Source organism: Schistocerca serialis, chromosome 1, assembly GCF_023864345.2.
Source record: "Schistocerca serialis cubense isolate TAMUIC-IGC-003099 chromosome 1, iqSchSeri2.2, whole genome shotgun sequence".
In the NCBI taxonomy this organism is placed as follows: domain Eukaryota; kingdom Metazoa; phylum Arthropoda; class Insecta; order Orthoptera; family Acrididae; genus Schistocerca; species Schistocerca serialis.
Window position 1 is genome coordinate 67168839 of NC_064638.1, and position 21852 is coordinate 67190690.

Sequence of the window (21852 nt, forward strand, 5' to 3'; positions counted from 1 at the left end):
TCAAATCATCAAAATGGAAATTAATGATAGCTGGAGCAAATTTGAACAAAAGTCACAAAAAAATTATGAAAATCTGAGGTTTCAAGAACCAGACCAATGGTTGATTTCACATTTACTGACCAATTAATCAGTATTCTTTTTTAAGTAATAGGTTTATTAATCACAAATTTCAGAGAAATACAGGGTAGTAATGAATAAAAATATTCTTACAATGTGTGTGTACAGTATGTATCCAAACTGCATAAATTCAGCATGCTGTTTACATTTAATGTTCAATTCAGGCTTCACTTACTTCTGTTGAATATGTTTTTCTTTCTAGGGACAGCATCCTTCACAATGCTTTGATTTTTCTTTTTGGTAAAATTATTAAGAAATACATTGGTTGATATCCATATTACTTTTTTGCAAGTATCTTGAGCACTGTGACTACCACATTCTCTTTCCCAGAGCAGTTCATTCATTAAAACTGAATTCCAAGCCAGGTGAAAAACCAGTTCTCTTTGGTTTGGTACTTTAAGTAACTCAGCTTCAAATTTATGACACAATTTCATAGCAGTCAGGTAAGTAGTGACAACCACACTGATAATCTGAGAGCAAGGAATGAGTAGTTTTCCTCTACTTACATTCTGTATTAGGGAATACATTTCTTGATCATCTAAAATGTTATCTAACACCAGAATATCTTTACGAAACTCACATTTAGTATTTTTCAAAACAGAGTAGCACCAATACCCTGCTATATATGTAAGAACAGGCAAATCTTCACTGGAATTTTCAGTAAGTTCTGATGGATTGACTACTATTTCATCATATATGGAAGGAATCTCAATGTCAGTATTTGGGTCATCTGAGAAAACATCCTGTATGGACTGTATACTTATTTCGCCAAAAGCAGTTGATTTTAAATTTAGCCTAATTACAGACTGCAAGCAAAGCTTCTTTTCTACCTCATACACCTGCCTGATACTGACATTGTACTGGCCTCCACATAACTGCCTATACTTTCCAAATCTCTCTTCGAGCAAATCAGTTTGAAATTTTCCAGGTAAAAAGTAGGAAAACTGCAACTCGTTAATACAATATTCAGACAATTTTATAAAGGCCTGTGTTGTTTGAATTAATGCTGAACATGTTTCTTTTGTTAGTGAGCCCTCAGGATATAGGATGTTTATTTTTTCCCATCTGTTTAGTCATTCTAACATTCCTGTAAGATATGCATACTGGGGGTCATCTATTGTACATTGTTTTAAAGGGCTCATAATTCATCGTTTAACCCATTACCCTTAAATGGTGTTTTCACATTCGCTATTTTCCACCATTTGGTAAACAAACTAATGTAATTTGCTGTTTCCATACAGTGAACTAAGGAGTGTTTTGGACCCAGTTTTTGAAGGGCATTAGCTGTGACATCACAGAAAATTTGCAGAGCTAGTTTAGCATTTTGTTTTTCAAAGTTATTTGGTCTCATAGCTTTCAAAGTCAGACCATAACAATATTTTGCCAGTTTTTCATGTTCAAGGTCATATAGCCTCAGTAAGGTATCAAAACAGGCATAATGTATGCAAGAATCATTTTTTTGAAATGTGGAGTAAGTCATACAGGAATTATTTTTTTGCTTTAACCAATTATGCCAAATGCACTTCATAATGTGTACAGAGTCAATTACAAAAAACAATGGTCTCATTGAATCTTTAGGATGGTTATATACATAAGAGACTGAAGAGGGATTTGAAAATGATGACATTGCCCTTCTATTAATGGAATTGAGCTGCTCAGGGGAACACAATGGTAAGCGCCATCGCCGTGTATTTTGCGGTAGATGGCTAATGACACCACCTGTGGGATGCACAATGCAGTAAACTTACTAGTAGTTCCAAATTCACTCAACAGATGTCAGGGCGGAGCTTAATAGTAAGCGCCACTGTCCGTCTGTTGCGGAAACATAATGGTAAGTGACAGAGAGAATGGCGGCAAGTAAAAACATCTCCGAAATTATGGCAACAGTGAACATGGCAGAAGACGAGGAATATACTTCCAGTGATACTAATATCTTCGAGAGGGATCCAGAATACATTCCTAACGATTCAGATGACTCAGAGGTATGTTATTTTGTAAATATACTGTCTTTAGTACGTTTCACGAACATAGTGGTAAGTGCATGTACATACCATTATGTTCCTGAAGTACGTTAATTTTTAGGTTATTTTAAAATGGCTACTTGTTTTGGATAAGTGGTGCGTGAATGCGCATTTTTCATTTATATTGTTACATGTAATAATAATAATGGTAACGATAATAGAAGTTTTTGTTGTTATACAGGTTAATAGCGAATCAGATCATATTGCACAAAACAACGAACAGTGTATCGCTCCTGCAGAAACCATTCAGGAAGGGCCCTCGAACGGACAAAGAGGTCGTCTCGGAAAAGGCTGAGAGTCGATTCTCAACGCAAAATTAATACGAAGAGGCGTAATTTGGTCGAAGAGTATGTTTCTCGTACAGCAGCAACCTTAAGTAAAACAACTGTGGGACCTAATTGCCAGTGCCCTCGTAATTGTTTCGAAAAAGTAGGAAATTTAAATGTGATGAAACTATTCAAAACATTTTGGGAAGTAGGTGATTTTAACATTCAAAATGCATTCTTATTTGGTGCAATGAAATCTAATACTGTTGCACGTCGCCGAAAAGCAGCTGGAGAAAGTTCCCAGAGAAACTGTACTATTTCCTACAGCGTAAAAGTTAGTGGCAATGATATAAAAGTATGCAAGAAAGCTTTTCTTGCCATTCATGGTCTACATAACAATCGCGGTCATGTCGAAAATATACAGAAGAAAATCGCATCCGGATCGACCATGTCACCCCAGGACAAACGAGGCAAGCATACCGTACGTCTGCATGATTACTCTGAAACTAGTGTTAACCATGTCAGGGAACACGACAAAATACCGAAATACGAGAGTCATTACAGACGCTCAAACACATTGTACCTGGGCACACATGCAACAATCGCCTCCTGTTACGAGCACTATAAGAATGTTTTCTGCAAGGAGATGTCCTATGAGCCTGTATCTGCAGACAAGTACAGGCGAATTTTCACTGAAGAGTATAACATAGGGGTAAAGTCACCAAAGAATGATACGTGTAAGACTTATGACATGCTCAAAGTGCAAATTGAGAGCACTGATGGCCCCCAACTGAAAGTAAGGTTGGAGCATCAGTTGGAATTACACCAACGTCGGGCAGAAGCAGGGCAAGCTAACATTGCCATCCAGACAAAACGAACAGAAGCAGACAGTAATCTACATGTTGTGACTTTTGACTTGCAGCAGATTCTCCCAGTTCCTAAGTTGTGGTCCAGCTTTTTACTAAATGAGGACTTGGTTGTACAATCTCAGTGTTCATGATTGTGTCAAGAAGAAATGGCACTGCTGTTTGTGGAATGAGACGACTGCTACCCGTGGATCAGAGGAAATTTTGAGCAGCCTTTTACGTTACTTTGAGGAAAACGACATAAAAGGAGAGACTCTCATTGCGATATCTGATAACTGCTGTGGCCAAAATAAGAACTGGAACATGGTACTGTTTTGGAAATATCTAATTTAAACTGGTAGATGTCGTGTGGTTGAACACCACTTCCCCGTGAGCGGGCACACAATGTTGCCGTCCGATAGAGATTTCGCGACAGTTGAAAATTACATTCACCGACAAGTACAAGATGTGTACAGTCCAGATCAATGGTGCGAGATCATCAAGAAGCCTGCTGAGAAGTATCTATTGCTTGTATATTATATGAAAAGAGAGGATTTCTATAAAATACGACACTCTAGAGAAGCGTTTGTCTTGAGAAAGAAGAGAGTTGATGGTCGAAATGTTAACGTAATCTTTATTCATCAGCGAGGCATTTTGTCGTGACATTTGGCATGAAATAAGCTTCAGGAAACGTGGAAGGCAAGGACCAGTTCCTACGCTTCGACTTAAATACAATGGGCCAAGGCTTATTGGAAAGAAGAAAGTTGCTGACGGCCTGTCGCTCCTAAATTACATACCTCCTGTCCACTATGGATTTTTCCTGTCACTAAAGCTAACACTTTTGGATGAAAAAGACATTAGTAATGAGAGTGATGAATGATTTTGCAGTTTCAGTAAAGTGTTGTAGACTTACTGTAAAATTTAATATGTAATGTTCTATCACTATGTGGTGTTAATGGTGTATGGTAATGTAATAATTTTTGTATATTTCATTTGTTTTAGTCAGTTCTGAGTTTCATTTATGTCTGTATAGTAGAAGATAGATGTTAGAGTCACTACAGAATAAAAGGACTGTTCAAAAAAGATTATTCAGATTTGCAAGTCAATTGAAACTTTAGATGCGCTGTACCTCGAAACTGTGATTTTGGGGCTTACCACCCAAGCAGCTCAATTATTATCTGAAATTACAGACAGTACTTTGAATCCTGTATCCTCAAGACCCGATATTATTCTTTTGATCCATTGATGCAAATTATCACCTGCTAATTTCTTGACTGGTAAAATATGGACAACATCTCTAAAGTTACCCAGTATACTGCTGATCATGAAAACATATGCGGAATTTGCTGTCAAACATTCCCCATTAACCATACCAACAACACTTCCTCCTTTATAGTCAAAATATTCTTTTAGATGTATCTCATCTATTAAAAGGTTGACATGATATTCATGTGGTTCAAGAAATTTAAATTTACCTTTCGCATATGATAAAAAATTATTTTCACATTGCTCTTTCTGGGGGCCTATGTTAATATTAGAACATACTCTTTGAATTGTTGATGGATGAGGGCCTACAAAAGAACCATATTCTCTATTAAACCTATAAGCACATGGGAAAATACTGTAAGGTAAACAAGAAAATATTATGAATGATGGAGTGTATGAAGTTTTCTTTGATGATAGTAATTTCAACTGTTCAATGATAAAGTGTACGTTTTGCTCTATTCATACTCAGATAAATTAAGTGCCTGCAGAATGTCACATACATAACTCAAAATTTGTTCAATATTATTTGGATCATTAATCTGCATGTCAGCTTTTTCCACACAGTCTAACAGATTACCTAATTCAACAATGCTTGAAACCCTTATTAAAACCTTGTCCCCATTTAGTCCTATTTTGTTTCTTTGCTTGTTCAGGACAAATACTGATACATCAAGGCCTTCACTAACAAGAACAGAATATTTTATTACAGGATAAGGAACTGTCTCAATGTTTGCAAACAATACAGATGTAGGTTTTGTAATGATACTCCAGAAATCACATAGCGTTAACATTGACAGTTTTGCCTTTAACTCACACAGTGATGCAATGGACTGAGCTTTTAAATATATTTCCCTTTCCTTCAGACTATCCTGAACAGCTGCCTGAATATTTTGCTCTTCAAGTTTCTGTCTCTTTACCTCAGGGCCAATTCTGTAGCTTGAAGGTTTGCTCAAATAGTGAGGGCAGTTTGGAAAAACAGAAGGAACTGCTGTTGAAAGCAAACTTGGTCTTGCAAGTGTGCGAGGAACGTCTCCATTTCTTCTGATATCTTGAGATGTTGTTATAATTTCATGAGGGTGAAAATGCTGTTCACACACCTACAACCAATAATCCACATGACAGTGCAGGATCAATTACAATGATCTTAGTAAATGAACTAATATTACTGAGGGACTAAATTCAAAAGAAACTTTCATATATGTAAATACTGAATATTACATTTTATAACTATTTCTGGCAGGAACTATTAGTTGAGTTATCTTTGACCTCACTGTCTGACCATTCATATAAGGCTACCTGTTCTTTCCTGAGTCACGTTATTAAAAAAGCTGGTTGAGATCATCATTACTTTTTGCAAATATCTTGAGCACTGTGAGTACTACATTCTCTTTCTAGAGCAGTTCATTCATTAAAACTAACCAAAAAGTATTTAACATGGGAAATAATAAATTGGCCTGCGCTAGCAAGTAGTACCACATGTCTCAACCATCAGAACTTGATCAGAGAAATGTATAAGCCTGACAAAGCCAGAGATATATTAGTCTTGGCAATGACAAAGAACATCAGAACATAATACAAAAGACACACTAAAATTTAATGAAAAAACTAGGCCCACTTCCTTGTTGTGGCGAAAAGGAGTTAATTTTGTTACATGTAAATGTTCAATCCTTAAGTAGTATAGTTACTTAATTCCAGTACTGGCTGGATGAAATTAAGTGCAGCAATCTCTATTTGACTGAACATTGGATTAGAAGTACAGACAAAAACTTGTTTGTACAATTTGCTTATTCAATGACAACAAGTTATGTTTTTGAAGCATCTGCTGTGGCATTTCACACTCACAAACTTCTTATTGCATCTATTTACCAAATGCCAGCTACTGGTGAAGAAGCAGTCACAAGAAGGTTCTCCACTTTAATTCTAATGACTCCAAAATATCATCATTACAAAATTTTTGTCACTAGGGATATTAACCCAGAAATAAAAAGTTATGGGAGCTTTTATATTTTAGGAAGTAACAGCTTTTTCATGAGATGAGAAAACATTTTATTTTTCAAGCACAGATCAAAAACTAACAAGAACAAACAACTCGTAACCAAGCCGACTACGGCAAAGATAAATATCTATCAGCTGCAGCATTCACCCGCTGTTTTTGACGCAGTGGATAAGTGACGTCGCCACATTAGCCCCCCTCCTTTTGAAACCATGTGCACCAGGTATGTGGGGAAACTTGCACTTGGTTTTTCTACCAGCTCTCGTGAAAACATCTGGTGCAGGCAATGGCTGCTCCTGTTCTGCACTTGCTGTTTCGTTGTCCTCTTCTGAAACCGAGGGCTCGGCGAGACTATCTGCTGTTTCTTTGGCCTCCACGTTTGAGGGTGATTTTGCAGACCGAGGAAGGAGTGTACCCTCTTCGGTGTAAGCAGGTTTAAGCCGCTAAATTGAGACTGTCTCTTCTTTACCATTCTTATCGATTTTGAAGCTGTGGCTTCCTCTTGTGATTACCCTGTATGGTCCAGAGTAAGGCGAAACAAGCGGCGGGCGCACCGTATCATCCCTAAGCCACACGTGGGACGTTGCTTGCAGGTTTTTATGTACAAACACTCTCCGGTCTCCATGTCTGACAGGGTTAGTGGGTTTGATGTTTCTCATTCTAACGCTGAGTTGTCTCGCGAATTGCGTGCATAGCTCAGGGGTGAACGGCTGTGTAGATGCTGGAACGATAAATTCTCCAGGAACCCTCAATTACTCGCCATAAACCAATTCTGCGGAAGAGCATTGTAAGTCCTCCTTCACGGCCGTTCTCAATCCGAGTAGGACCAGCGGTAGTGCTTCAGGCCATGAAGTGGAACTACACATTAATGCAGCTTTGAGCGTGCGGTGTAGTCGTTCCACCATTCCATTACTAGATGGATGATAGCTTGTGGTACGTAGTTGGTTGCACCCGCACAGTAGTAAAAGTTCATTGAAAAGTTGGCTTTCAAACTGCCTTCCGCGATCTGTTGTTATGTTTTGCGGAACGCCAAACCTGGAGAACCATGAATGCAACAGTGCTTTTGCAACCGACTCCGCAGAAATGTCTTGTATTACAACTATTTCTGGCCACCTGGTAAAACGATCAATGACTGTGAGCAAATAGCGTTGTTCTGAAGAGCATGATAGCGGGCCCACAATGTTCACATGCATATGTGAAAATCTTGCAGATGGTGTTGGGAAGTCAGCAATAGGTGCAAAGACATGTCCGCTGATTTTATTATGCTGGCATGTTAGGCATGCACGCGCCCATGCACGACAATCTTTTTGTATTCCAGGCCACACTACTTTGGAGGAAACTAACTTGGCTCTAGCTCGTACTCCTGGATGTGATAGGTTATGCAGTGCACTATAAATCTCGCGACGATATTGTTCTGGTATGTAAGGTCGCTCCTTTCCTTTTGCTACATCACACCAAATTCCGCCTGGAACATTTGGGACAGACACACGTCTGAGCTGCAGCGCAGTTCTCTGTTCCTCTATTAGACGGCGCAAGAAAGGATCTTCTCGTTGTTTAGACGCTAACTCGGTCCAACGAATTGAATTTAAACTGGCACAATTCCTAGACAGGCAATCTGCGACCAGGTTGTCTTTTCCTGAAATGTGACGCACGTCAGTTGTGAACTGTGCAATGTACTCGACTTGCCTGCACTGACGTGGTGAATTGAGCTCTGTGTCTCGTTGAAATATAGCTACTAACGGCTTGTGATCGGTAAAAATTGCAAAGTGCCTCCCTTCGACAGACGTGCGAAAATGCTTTATGGCTAAGTAAATAGCAAGCAACTCACGGTCAATAGCACTCCATTTTTGCTGCTGTCGAGTCAGGTTTTTAGAGAAAAATGCGAGCGGCTGCCATCTGCCATCAACTTCTTGCTGTAGCGCTGCACCCACTGCTGTTTGGCTCGCATCAACCATGAGCGCTAAAGGAGCGCTCAATCTTGGATGTCCCAGTAGTGTTGCCCGAGAAAGACATTTCTTTAAGTCATGGAAAGCTGCTTCAGCATCTGGACTGCATGGAATTTTACGATTTCCTGTAGTATTTTTACCTGCAAGTAACGTTGTGAGTGGCTCTTGGGCGGCAGCTAATTTAGGTAAGTGACGTCTGTAATAGTTGAGCATGCCTAAAAATCTTCGAAGTCCTTTGTAAGTTGTGGGAAGAGGCATCTGTTGTACTGCTTCAACCCGCTCAGGCAAAGGTGACAGGCCTGCTGCTGAAACCAAATATCCCAGGAAATTAACCTCGCGTTTTCCAAACGTGCACTTTGTTTCGTTAATAATTATGCCATACTCTGTCAGACGGCGGAAAAGCTGCCGCAGATGTTCGACATGCTGATATACAGAACCAGAGAATACTAAAATGTCGTCCATATAACAAAATACGAATGGTAATTCTCGAAGCACCTCATGCATGAATCCTTGCCATGTTTGGGCAGCGTTTCTGAGGCCAAATGGCATAAAATTGTACTCAAACAAACCGAATGGTGTGATAACTGCTGTTTTTTTAATGTCAGATGGAGCCATGGGAATCTGGGAAAATGCTTTGGCGCAATCAATCACACTAAATATTTTGGCATTGCTAATCGTACTGTTAAAATCAGTCACATTGGGTACTGGGTAGCGGTCGGGAATTGTGCGGGCATTAAGCGCCCTGTAGTCTCCACATACTCTCCATTAATTGTCTTTTTTACGGACCATGTGAATTGGAGATGCCCATGAACTATCAGACCTACTTACAATACCTGTTTTTAGAAGTCTGTCGAACTCAGCTCGCGCCGCGAGCAGCTTCTCTGGAGGCAGACGCCGCGGGCGGAAGGCAACGGGTTGACCTTGTGTCGTGCTGATGTGGTGTTGAGTATTGTGTCTGCATTTCCTGGTTGCGTTGATGGGTTCGCTAAGTGCTGGAAAGTCTTGAAGCAGTTTACGAAAAAGTGATTCCTCCGACAGTGCTCTGATATTGCCTACAGTATACGAATCGTTACGACTGTCGGGTGTCTCCTTGCGTGACGCACACGTGTGCGCCCCGCTTAGTTGCGGGTACGAAATCGTATCACAATATTCCGACGCGGATGACGCGGTAGAGGAGCCGGAAATCTTCGTGCGGAAAGACACGGCCACATCGCACTGAACTTGAACCGACTCAGAAGACGCAGTAGGTAATATCCCTTCTGTGGGAACTGTCACCAAACGACGGTTAACCAGGACGGGCATAAGTCGGTAGTTCCGTAAAAAGTCCGCTCCAATTATAGGACTCGTCACATCAGCAACCACAAAAGTCCATTTTGGATGGAAGTTGGAATTCAGATGTAATGCCAACTGTTTCTCACCATAGGTAGATATTCTGGAATTGTTTGCCGCAGTCAGCACATGTTGCGTTGTTGAAGTGAGTATATCACCTCTCTTTCTTGGATAAACACTGACTTCTGAACCTGTGTCAATCAGAAACTTCTCACCTGAAGAGAGGTCCAACACGAACAATCGGTGTGATTGGTTGACTGCAGATACCGTGGCGTTTTCACCTCTTTGAATCACGCTATGACTCGGGCGCCTATGTTGTTGTTGACGAACGTTAGCGCCCCTTAACGCCCGCCTTTTAAGTTTGGGTAGCTGCAGGGTTGAATGCATTGACGGGCTGTGTTACCGAAGCGTCTGTGGTACCAGCACCATTGATCTGTCAAATCCTGTTGGATAGCATTTCTTCGTCTTTTCCAACTGCGACTTCGTAGCTGGTGGTGGTGTGAAGTTACTTGCACGTTGAGTTTTGCCACTTGTGCTGCCAGTTGCTGTATGGTGGGTTCGGTCGATGAGCACTGCTGTTGGGAAGTATTATTGCATGTTCCTGGCTCACTGACGTCAGATTCCATCACACTACACGTTCTTGGGCCTCTATCCTGGCTGTAGTTCAATTCGGAACACGCAGAAACTTCGGTTAAGGTGTTTGCGATGGTGTCTGCCTTTTTTGCTAAGGCCGGTATTACACTATCAAATTTCTTTGTCAAAGATTTGATCAAAGATGTGATCCAATATTCCGTCCAATATATTTGACAAAGATCTTTGACGTAGCACTAGAAGGGGTATTACACTGTCATCAAATTTTTCGTCAAAGTTCAAGATGGCTGACAACAACTTGTTATTTAACCGCAGCAGTTCTACGTACTCCAATTGCATTGTGTGCACATGCGGAAAAGAAGTGGGGGGAAAAATGGAACCATACATACGAGGTTGACAGTCTTAAAAGTCCTGGGATTACAACTTGATAATAAGTTCAGTTGGGAGGAGCACACCACAGAACTGCAGAAAGGCCTTAACAAATCTGTATTTGCAATTCGAGTGTTAGCAGACATAGGCAACATAAAAATGAAAAAGCTTGCATACTTTCATTCCATAATGTCATATGGGATAATATTTTGGGGGTAAATCTTGAAGTCAAACAAAAGTTTTCAAGGTCCAAAAGCGTGTAATACGTATTATTTGTGGAGTAAATTCACGGACCTCCTGCAGAAACCTCTTCAAAGAACTGCGTATATTAACTACTGCCTCTCAGTATATTTACTTCTTAATGAAATTTGTCGTAAATAATATATCTCTTTTTCCAACAAACAACTCAGTTCATACATACAATACCAGGAACAAAAATGATCTGCACAAGGACTTAAAAGCACTTACTTTGGTTCAAAAAGGGGTCCACTACTCAGGAACACTCATCTTCAATAATTTGCCAGCAAACATAAAAAATTTAGTTAGAAATAAAGATCAGTTTAAAAGGAGCCTGAAAGACTTACTACTTGCCAACTCCTTCTACTCCATTGGCGAAATTTTTAATAGAAACAAATGATGTATTGTATTTATTCATACTATTAGTATTGTTATTTCAGCTTAAAAAAATAGACATGTTCCACATCCACGAGGATCTCCTCAGCACGGATCTGTGGAACGGAAAAACTAATCTAATCTGGGTGAAGCCCTGGGTTTTACGATGACACGATAGAAGCATTCAACAAAACTTGTTACATGAGCTTACAGTGGAAGACGTCAAGTCGTACATCAATTACTTAAGAATGGATGAGCATACATTTCTGTATGTGCTCAATGAAGTGTATCCTCATATCACAAAGCACAATATTCAGTTAAGAACTGCTACATCTTCAGAAGACAGGCTCACTGTAACACTCAGATTCCTTGCTACAGGAGAGGGTTATGTTAGGTTAGGTTAGGTCAGGTCAGGCTAGGTCTCCAATCTTCTTAATCTATTTTTGTATTCAGGGTGCCTCACATTGTAAAGCGCCTCATCAGCTTCAGACATCTCTATTAATTTTGTAGTTGTCGGCACACACCAATTGTATTTACCGGCAATGCTTATAAAAACACTACAGACGACAGAACGCTGCAGCGATGCTAGCGCTCCATGTGGTAACATGTCACATTGCAGTGAACAGAAGACAAGCGGTTTCTTTGATCAAATATACAGCGAGGCCCTAGATTTGATCAAATATTGGATGACATTTGACAAAGTCCCTATTACACTATCAAATATCTTTGACAAAGATTTTGGACAAAGATATTGAACAAAGAAATTTGATAGTGTAATACCGGCCTAAGACTTGCAATGGTAAGTCTGTTTCTGCTGCAATGGTGGCACGGATGTTGGCAGGAAGTTTACGAAGCCATATTAGATGTAAACACTCTTCAGGTAGGAGTTCCGGGCCAGCTAATGTACGTAAGGCTTTGAGTACTTGTGACGGAGTCTTGTCGCCCAAATCTTCGTATGCGAAAATTTTTTGTAGTCGCAAATCTGGTGACAACGTATAATGCTGAATGAGAGCTTCCTTTAGCACAAAGTAATTTTGTTGCGACAAGGTTTCTTCTACTTGCTCTATCACTTCTAAATTTAGATGTGAAACCACTACATTCAATTTTTCAATGTTGTTAGACACCCCACGCTGCCGAAATATGCATTAAGCCTGCGTAAACCAAAGCTGGGGGCCCGTCGGCCAGAATGCGGAAAGCTTAACATTTCTGTGTCGCTCGTAGGTACTCCCATCTTTTGCATTAACATCTGTCGTTCCGTTTTGTGGCGAATCAAAGGGCGTGGACCGCGATCCTTGGTCGAACAGACTGTAGTCTTCAATCTTGATTCCACTGCCCCATGCTTTTGTCTCTGAATTCATTATTCTCGTTGGTATATATATTTTCTTTATGCTTCTGCTACGATTTTTCGGGGTCACCACTATGGGAGCCTTTATATTTTAGGAAGTAACAGCTTTTTCATAAGATGAGAAAACATTTTATTTTTCAAGCACAGATCAAAAACTAACAAGAATAAACAACTCGTAACCAAGCCGACTACGGCAAAGATAAATATCTATCAGCTGCAGCTTTCACCCGCTGTTTTTGGCGCAGTGGATAAATGACGTCGCCACAAAGTAAAGAGAAAAAATGGTATTTGCTGAATGTGGTAAGCTCAATGAATTTATTTTGCTTAAATAAAAAACCAACCAGGATGGAAGCATGGCATGGCAATGAGCAGAAATAAGCAGAATGTGATACCATCAAATTAGGAATATATGACATGATGGCATATGGCTCGAAGATGGAGAACTGTCTACTGATAATTTCAAGATGTTAACTAAATACAGAATTCTCAATGAAGAGAACACTGAAAGAATGAGAAATGACTTCAAACTAATTGAATGGTCAATTATACTGACCAACTTCTACACATTCATTTCCATCATGAAGCACACACTAGGCAGTAACAGCTCTCTTGTTTCTAAAGATGACACACTGGCAATACCATAACCACTAACCACACACTAAAAAATTTACCCACACCACAACTCAGTAAAATGAGGATATTGTACTGCTCGTGAAGAACGTAACTGCTGACAGTTGTAAGAACAAGAACAACTCTATAATCTTGAGAGAAATGTACATATTTGAAATTAAAGCAGCAAAAATCAAAGCTAATGAGTACATTTTAAATTCTAAAAAGAAATGTAAACCATCCTGGAACGTGATAAAAAGTGAAACAAACATAGGAAGGGAAGAAATCACTATCCCAATTAACTTCAATGAATATTTTGTGAACTCTGAAAGTTTCCTTGTATCACAAAGTGATGATGCATCTTATGTAGGGGCCATCCTTTTGCAATTACAGAGTAAAACAAATAAAAGAATCAGTTGGAGAAAAACTACTGCTACAGATCTTTCCAACTCAGGAAACAAGCTGAACATCTCCAGAACAGAGGACTACCATGGGCACAGCAACTCGGTTCTAAAATGTATACTTATGGAAATTAGAAAGCCAATGCTCCATTTTGTAAATAAAATTATTGATGATAATCCTTTCCCTGAATGCCTTAAAATTATAGTTACACTTTCAATACACAAAAATGGTGACAGGGACATACAAGGTAACTATAGACCAATATCAGTTCTCCCTATAGTAGCCTATTTAAAATCACAGAGAGCTGCATACATGTATAACTTCAATTGATGAAGCTATGATAAACATGGTGAAAAGCTAACAGGCCTAAACATCTAAACCTGCTAAACACAACGCGTTGTTAGGTTTAGAAGAGCAGGTCTGCTGAAATAGTAATGTAACTCCTCAAATGCAGTTCTCTAAATCAATAACAAAACAATCTCTTTAAACACATTACGTGGAAAATGATTCGCTCTTGTTCCGTGTTAGGCTTCACTTTCATGGAAAGCAAACAACTAAATTCGGACAGGAAATAAAAACAAGTAAGTAAATATTAGTGTTACGCTCATAACTCAACAGAAATTGGCGTTTAGTGTCCTTTAACTTCTGAGAATTCAGCGAGAACGTAGAAAATCAAAATTGCAATGGACACGCTTTTAGCTTTAATTTCCCCTTACAGAATTTAAGGTACATTAGTGTCGGTAATAACAATAATAATACAATACTCTCAAAAGATTAACACAGGAAGTGCCAGAGGATGTGTAAATTTAGGGTTATGGCTCACATTGTTTACTTTATATTACAGTATAATCGTACATGAACTTAAATTAGTTACCTTTGTTGTTTTGCTGATTGTTAAATTTTCCCTTGGGATAGCCCATTTCCACTTTTCTAATAATTTTTCTTCCTTTGGAAATGAAAAAACTTGCACTTTCGGTCCCTTCGGGCAATTGCCTTTGCACCCGGTCACACAACATCTGTACGGCATTTTGTCTGTCACTAACACAAATTCGAACTGTGCATCACATAAATAACGTTAAAAACGTTCGAAAACAGTTACGTTGTGCTGCATTCATATACTCCCATGCACAGCACAACGTTATAACACACTTCTCGCTTCCTTTTGTTATGACTACTCTTGGCTACCCGTCATGCTGTTCGAAGGGAGCACTCAGGCCTTCTCTCTAAGTGGCGTTGCTCATGCATGGTTGTTTACATCTTTTTTTGGGGGGGAGGGGTTAGTGATATCCCTCAACAGTCTAAGGAACTGTGTCTGAGATACAATATCACAGTCAACGTCAGGAGTTCTGAGAACCGGGGTTATGCAAAACTTTTTTTGATGTGTGTATTTGTCATTGTTGCAAGAAGCCAATCTAACTTGATTTCTCTACAAAACTTTCAAAAGAAGCCAATCTAACTTGATTTCTCTAAAAAACTTTCAAGCGAGTGCAACATCTGTACGGCATTTTGTCTGTCACTAACACAAATTCGAACTGTGCATCACATAAATAACGTTAAAAACGTTCGAAAACAGTTACGTTGTGCTGCATTCACATACTCCCATGCACAGCGCATCGTTATAACACACTTCTCGCTTCCTTTTGTTATGACTACTCTCGGCTACCCGTCATGCTGTTCGAAGGGAGCACTCAGGCCTTCTCTCTAGGTGGCGTTGCTAATAGGCACTGCTCATGCATGGTTGTTTACATCTTTTTTTGGGGGGGGGGGGGGGGGGGGGTTAGTGATATCCCTCAACAGTCTAAGGAACTGCGTCTGTGATACAATATCACAGTCAATGTCAGGAGTTCTGAAAACCGGGGTTATGCAAAACTTTTTTTGATGTGTGTATTTGTCATTGTTGCAAGAAGCCAATCTAACTTGATTTCTCTACAAAACTTTCAAGCGAGTGCAAAGAAAACTAAAACCCTAAAAATTATTAGTGTGATTCTAATTTTTTCAATGTTTTAAGGGTGTTTTTAATGTTTTTGATATAAAAATATATCAAAAAGTAAAATTTATAGTGCAGGATATTTGAGTTTTCATAGCATTAACATTATTATGTAATATTATGTTGACTTTGTGGTTTTTTCTTTAAATGCGTTTTTTCGTAAAAATAAACTTTAAAATTTATTTGAATATATTTTTTGTGTGGCATTAATGTAATCTTTTACACAAAAAACTGAACTGCTTCACTGAAACGGCTGAATGCAATTTTTATGGCTATTTAAACATAGCAGTATGTTAGACTGCACTTGCGACAGAGAATGTCAAAAAAAAAAATCACCTGGGAAGCTAAGAGTTAAACAAAAATTGATTTTCCAAATGGACCAGCTTTACAAACTGCTGCAGAACTGTCAGGAATCAATGAAAGGAATGTCACTCTTGTTGTCATGTAGAGTGTTGTAATACAATCAGTTAAGGAAATGGCCTTTAGAGTTGCCACCTGTACCGATCTTGTACGGATCGTCCCTACTTTTCTATAACTGCCTCTTGCCCCTGCATGAGTACGACATGTATGGTTGCCATCCGCCCCGATATATCAAGACAGTCACCTTTAAGGAGCTTCCTGCCTCGACATCCTGTGCAAGACCAAATTTTGTACCGATTTCACAAAACACTGTTACGAAATGGGCCCAAGTACTGAAGTAACGCCATCTGTTTAATAAATATCAAGTCTTTGATTGGATGACGCTATGAGAAATCCCAGATTGGATGATGATTGAAAACACTATTACATACCTGACCCAAAAGTGGTGTGAAGTTTTCAGGCAACAATTGTTTTCAGGAATATAGGTATATAAAGAGCTTTTTAGAAACTATATGTGACTCGGAAAAGTAGTAGTCTAAACACTCCGTGGAAGAAAGGTGGATTTACTTTCCTAATGAAATCGAAAATCCTGAACGCAAATGCCAACTGCTAAAATCATGCAAGTATTTGTTTTCTATTCCCGGACATAGCGCCACTGTGGGAAGAGTATTTTCACTGATATCGGCCAGTGAAATAAATCGACTGCTGCCAGGGACTGTGGAATCAATCTTAACAGCGCCAATTTAACTACAGCCTGACTTGCATGGAGTTTTATAAATACGTAAAAGGGAATAAAGACTTGTTGAAAAAGATGAAATCTTCCGAAAAATATAATGTACCAACTACTTCTGCCGCAACAAGTTCCGTTTAATGGTGTGCTAAATATAAAGTAATTATATTTAATAAATTTTTTACTTTATTTCTGCACCCCCATCTCAAGAGTGTCCCAACGAGGTCCCAGCTAAATATGGCAATCCTAACGACAGGACACCCACAGGTCCCTACTTTTGTTAGTTTACTTGTACTTTTTTACACTGAAGCACCAAAGAAACTGGTATAGGCATGCTTATTCAAATACATATGTATGTAAACAGGCAGGAGACGACGCATCGGTCTGAAACACATATAAACAGCAACAAGTGTCTGACACAGTTGTTAGATCCGTTATTGCTGCTACAATGGTAAATTATCAAGATTTAAGGGAGTTTGAAAGTGGTGTCATATTCGGCGCACGAGCGATGGGACACAGCATTTTGGAGGTAGCGAGGAAGTGGGGATTTTCCTGTACGATCATTTCACGAGTGTACCGTGAATATCAGGAATCCAGTAAAACATCAAATCTTCGACACTACTGCGGTCGGAAAAAGATCCTGCAAGAACTGGACCAACGACTACCGAAGAGAATCGTTCAACGTGACAGGAGTGCAAGCCTTCCGCAAATGGCTGCAAAAAAATGGTTGAAATGGCTCTGAGCGCTATGGGACTTAAATTCTGAGGTCATCAGTCCCCTAGAACTTAGAACTACTTAAATCTAACTAACCTAAGGACATCACACACATCCATGCCTGAGGCAGCATTCGAACCTGCGACCGTAGTGGTCGCGCGGTTCCAGACTGTAGCGCCTAGATCCGCTTGGCCACACCGGCCAGCAAACTGCTGCAGATTTCAGTTCTGGGCCATCAACAAACGTCAGCGTGCGAGTCATTCAACGAAACATCATCGATATGGGCTTTCGGAGCCGAAGGCCCGTTCGTGTACCCTTGATGACTGCACGACACAAAACTTTAAACCTCACCTGGGCTCGTCGACACTGTTATAGGATTGTTGATGACAGGAAACATGTTTCCTGGTCGGATGATACACTTTTCAATTTGTAGCGAGCAGTTGGGCGTGTACCAACCTCATGAATACGTGGACCCTGCATGTCAGCAGGGGACTGTTTATGCTGGTGGAGTCTCTGTAATAGTGTGGGGCGTGTGTAGTTGGAATGGTGTGGGACCCTGATACGTCTAGATATGACTTTGACAGGTGACATGGACGTAAGCATCCTGTCTGACCACATACATCAGTTCATGTCCATTGTGCATTCTGACAGACTCGGGCAATGCCAGCAGGACAATGCGATACACGACATGTCCAGAATTGCTACAGAGTAGACCCAGGAACACTCTTCTGAGTTTAAATACTTCCGCTGGGGCCGGCCATTGTGGCCTAGCGGTTCTAGGCGCTTCAATCTGGAACCGCATGACCGCTACGGTCGCAGGTTCGAATCCTGCCTCGGGCATGGATGTGTGTGATGTCCTTAGGTTAGTTAAGTTTAAGTAGTTCTAAGTTCTAGGGGACTGATGACCTCAGATGTTAAGTCCCATAGTGCTCAGAGCCATTTGAACCATTTTTTACTTCCACTGGCCACCAAACTCCCCAGACACGAACATTATTGAGCATATCTGGGATCCATTGCATTGTGCTGTTGAGAAGAGATCTCCACTCCCTCGTACTCTCACGGATTTATGGACAGCCCTGTAGGATTCTTGGTGTCTGTTCCATCCAGCACTATTTCAGACATGCCATGTTGTGTTATGACACTTCTGCGTGTTCGCGGGGTCAACTGATGCTGCTGCTTCAGCAACGAAGTTATGCATTGTTTTAGTTAGATATTAGCTCTAGAATAAATTAATATTTGAGTCCCTTGTTCATGGATGGCATCTGTTCCACGCTCTGTGTCCACTAAGGATTCACACAGCGTGCAAGGAAGATATAACTCATACAAACTTTGTAAATCAGTGAAGAGGTGCAGTAGACACTACAAAATTTTGATGCCGCTGCCTTCAGTCTAGCTATCTTCAGCGGCGTCAGTGCTGTGCAGACTTTAGACAAAAGTGTTCAGACAATCCTAGAAATTCAGAAGCAGTTTGACAGGACACGGTAACAAGTACAAGTTAAGTCTAAGACGAAAAAGTTTAGGAAGAGCAAGAAGTATTATTGCTGCACGTCAATCACGCGAGGGGAGTGTAAGAACTGGTAAAGTGATTACCAGGTAGGCTCTAACTAGCATTTTTAAACCAACTGCAGGGCTCATTGGTACCACCTCTGACTTAGTTCTTTGGCAAAGGATGTTCGAAACTGAAGATCATATAAAAATAGCTTGGCGACATCCCCAATCCACTTCACCACAATGAGTGAGTGAACTCACCATGAACTATACAGAGGTACTCATATCTTTGCTGCAGGTAACATGGCTACAGTTGTCTACAGTTGTTTCCACTCGTTTCGTTATATCTTATGTGAGTCCAAGAAATTTTATTTGTAAGATAACTGAGCAAAAAATTTATGCAGAAAAAATGTAACATACACGATGCCATAGGGGTGACCCCAAAAAAGAAAAAGAATGACAATGTGAACATATATTCGGGAACGACGGACTCATCGACACAAGTGCTGGAAACTGGAATCAAGATGGACTAATACTTACTGCTTGACTCAGGATCATCATCTGCAATTATTAATCTGCCACAATATGGAATGATAGATGAAAATGGACGATATGAGAGTACATGTGTATGATGTGGAGATGTTAGGCTTCCTGTATTCTGGCTGACGTGATCTCAGCTCTGGTTCTTGCAGGCCGAATGAATATTTCAACAGTGTAGGATGTCCAATACCACTGATAGATTTAATATTTTATATCAGGATTTAGAAGTGAAAGGGGAAATAGAAGAAACATTGTCAAAATAAAGTTACGCTGCACTGAAAGAAGCTCTCACACATCATTACATGTTATCATCAGAGCTGCAATTACAAAAAAACTTTTGGAAATTAAAATGTGTCAAACAAAACTCTGTCACTAGCACTCAAAGCTCTGCGTACATTAGCAGGCCATGAGTATCTGTCTGAACAATCTTTATGTACTTTATGGCTTTGTAAACTTCCAGCCAACATCCACAGTCATTGCAGCACAGACAGACTTGCCATTGCAAAGAACCCAGACACGATTGTAAACAACTTAAGTGAAGTTCCAGCAAGTGCGAGAATCAACAACAGCCAATGTGGAGACCCCAGAATGTGCCTAGTTTTGGAAGTGGACATCACTGCCCCCAGAACACTCATAATACTTCACACCAGCAACAAGCATCGACTGGGCCCACCATGGAGTAGCTAACAGCACAAGTGGCAAAATTCAATGTGCAAGTACAAACAGCAGCTACAAAGTCGCTGTTGGGAAGAAACTGAAAAATTTCATCATACAGAACTCGCTGGAACAATATTGCTGGTAGCATAGATGTTTCAGCAATTGTGCCCATCAGTGCTCTCAGCCCAGCAACTATCCAAACTTCAGTGATGAGCATCAAAGAGAGCTAACATCGTACAGCAACAGCACAGGTGCCCAGACCACAGTGTGATAAGAAGATGTGTGAATGTCATGTTATGTGCTGTCAACCAGTCACAGCAATTGTTCATGTAGGATCAATCATCAGGATGAAGAGTTTCTTAGTGACGCAACTTCAAAGTAGGATCTATCAAGAATGACTGGTCACACACTGACAGCAACAATGCAACATGTGCTTACTACAGTCAACAACTCCAGAATCTCTACCTAGCATTACACCTGAATCCCAACTTCCAGCTACCATGGACTTTTGTGGTTTCAGACGTGCCTGATCACATAACGGGAGCAGACATTTTACATAACTATTGACTTACATGCTACATGGTCAGTAGCCAGTTGTTTCCAGTATCCACAGGAAAGATTTCGTCTACAACATCTTCCACGCCCAGCCAAGTACAGTACGACATGCCAGAGACTTTCTGCACGAAGATATCCAGCACCTCTACTGTGTCATTTGAGCCGCAGTATGTTGATCCACACAAAGTTGTCCAGCACCTTACCATGTCATGGGAGCTGGAATATTTTGATCCAATTTCATACCACAACATGGGACACACATGTGTCTGTGTGTCATGCAAGTGAACTCCATGAATATTAGCAATTTGTGTACTGTAGGCAATGTCATAGCATTATCTGAGAAGCCATATTTTGATTCCCTGATTCAAGGCTTTTGAGCACTCACCATCCCACCTGTGCCACCAAGAAATGCTCACAAAACAGTCAACACCATGTCCACAAGCCACATGAAGAACCCTTCACATTCCACCCACAGTGTCTGCTTCCATAAATCCTACTTGTAGTGCAAATAGAGTTTGACTGACTACTGAAAGCAGGTATTGTGACCAGATCAGATAATCTATGGGCCTCCTCAGTCCATGGAGTTCATAAGAAAGATAATTCGTGGCAAGTATGTGGAGACCATAGGGTGTTCAATGCCAACACAATTCCAGTGCTAGAATACCCAACTTGACTGATTTTAACAGTACCATTAGCAATGCCAAAACATTCAGTGTAATAGACGGTATCAAGCTTTTCCCAAATTCCCATGACTCCATCTGAAAAAAGCAGCAGCGATCACACCATTTGGCTTATTCAAGTGCAATTTTATGACATTTGACCTCAGAAATGCTACCCAAACTTGCCAACATCTAATACATAAGATACTTCGAGATGTATACCACTTGTATTTTGTTATATGAATGGCATTCTAGTATTTTCTACTTCCATAGCATATTGCACAGATGTGAACAGCTTTTCTGATACCCACATGCATATGGTATAAATGTTAAAGAATCAAAATGTGCATTGCAGAAATGTGAGATTAAATTCCTGGGATATTTGGTCTGTGTGGCAGGGTTCTCACTATTGCCTGTGTGGGTCAAAGCAGTACAAAAATGCCCCTTCCCA

The 21852-nt window shown here is 40.2% G+C and overlaps 2 protein-coding genes across 2 annotated transcripts in view; one reads left to right on the plus strand and one right to left on the minus strand.

Annotated features, from left to right (window-relative positions):
- Positions 1-4970: 4970 nt before the first annotated feature.
- LOC126464348 (uncharacterized) lies at positions 4971-14738 on the minus strand. Its single transcript, XM_050096264.1, has 2 exons — positions 14586-14738; positions 4971-5612 (listed from the first exon to the last, which is right to left on the minus strand). Exons 1-2 carry the CDS (start codon positions 14736-14738, stop codon positions 4971-4973), a joined length of 795 nt encoding a protein of 264 aa, XP_049952221.1.
- Positions 14739-19252: 4514 nt separating this feature from the next.
- Positions 19253-21852, plus strand: part of LOC126465924 (lysosomal alpha-mannosidase-like) — a 137779-nt gene continuing 135179 nt past the window's right edge. Inside the window, exon 1 of the mRNA XM_050096386.1 lies at positions 19253-19288. Within this exon, the coding sequence (XP_049952343.1) occupies positions 19253-19288 (36 nt within the window). The remainder of the gene's footprint in view (positions 19289-21852) is intronic.

What these genes read in the sequence shown, in the direction of transcription:
- LOC126464348 (XM_050096264.1), bottom strand. Translation starts at nt 14,738, where the DNA reads ATGCCGTACAGATGTTGTGTGACCGGGTGCAAAGGCAATTGCCCGAAG. An exon ending in CAATCAGCAAAACAACAAAG is followed by an intron (nt 5,613 to 14,585) that starts GTAACTAATTTA and finishes TATTGGTTGTAG; the next exon opens with GTGTGTGAACAGCATTTTCA.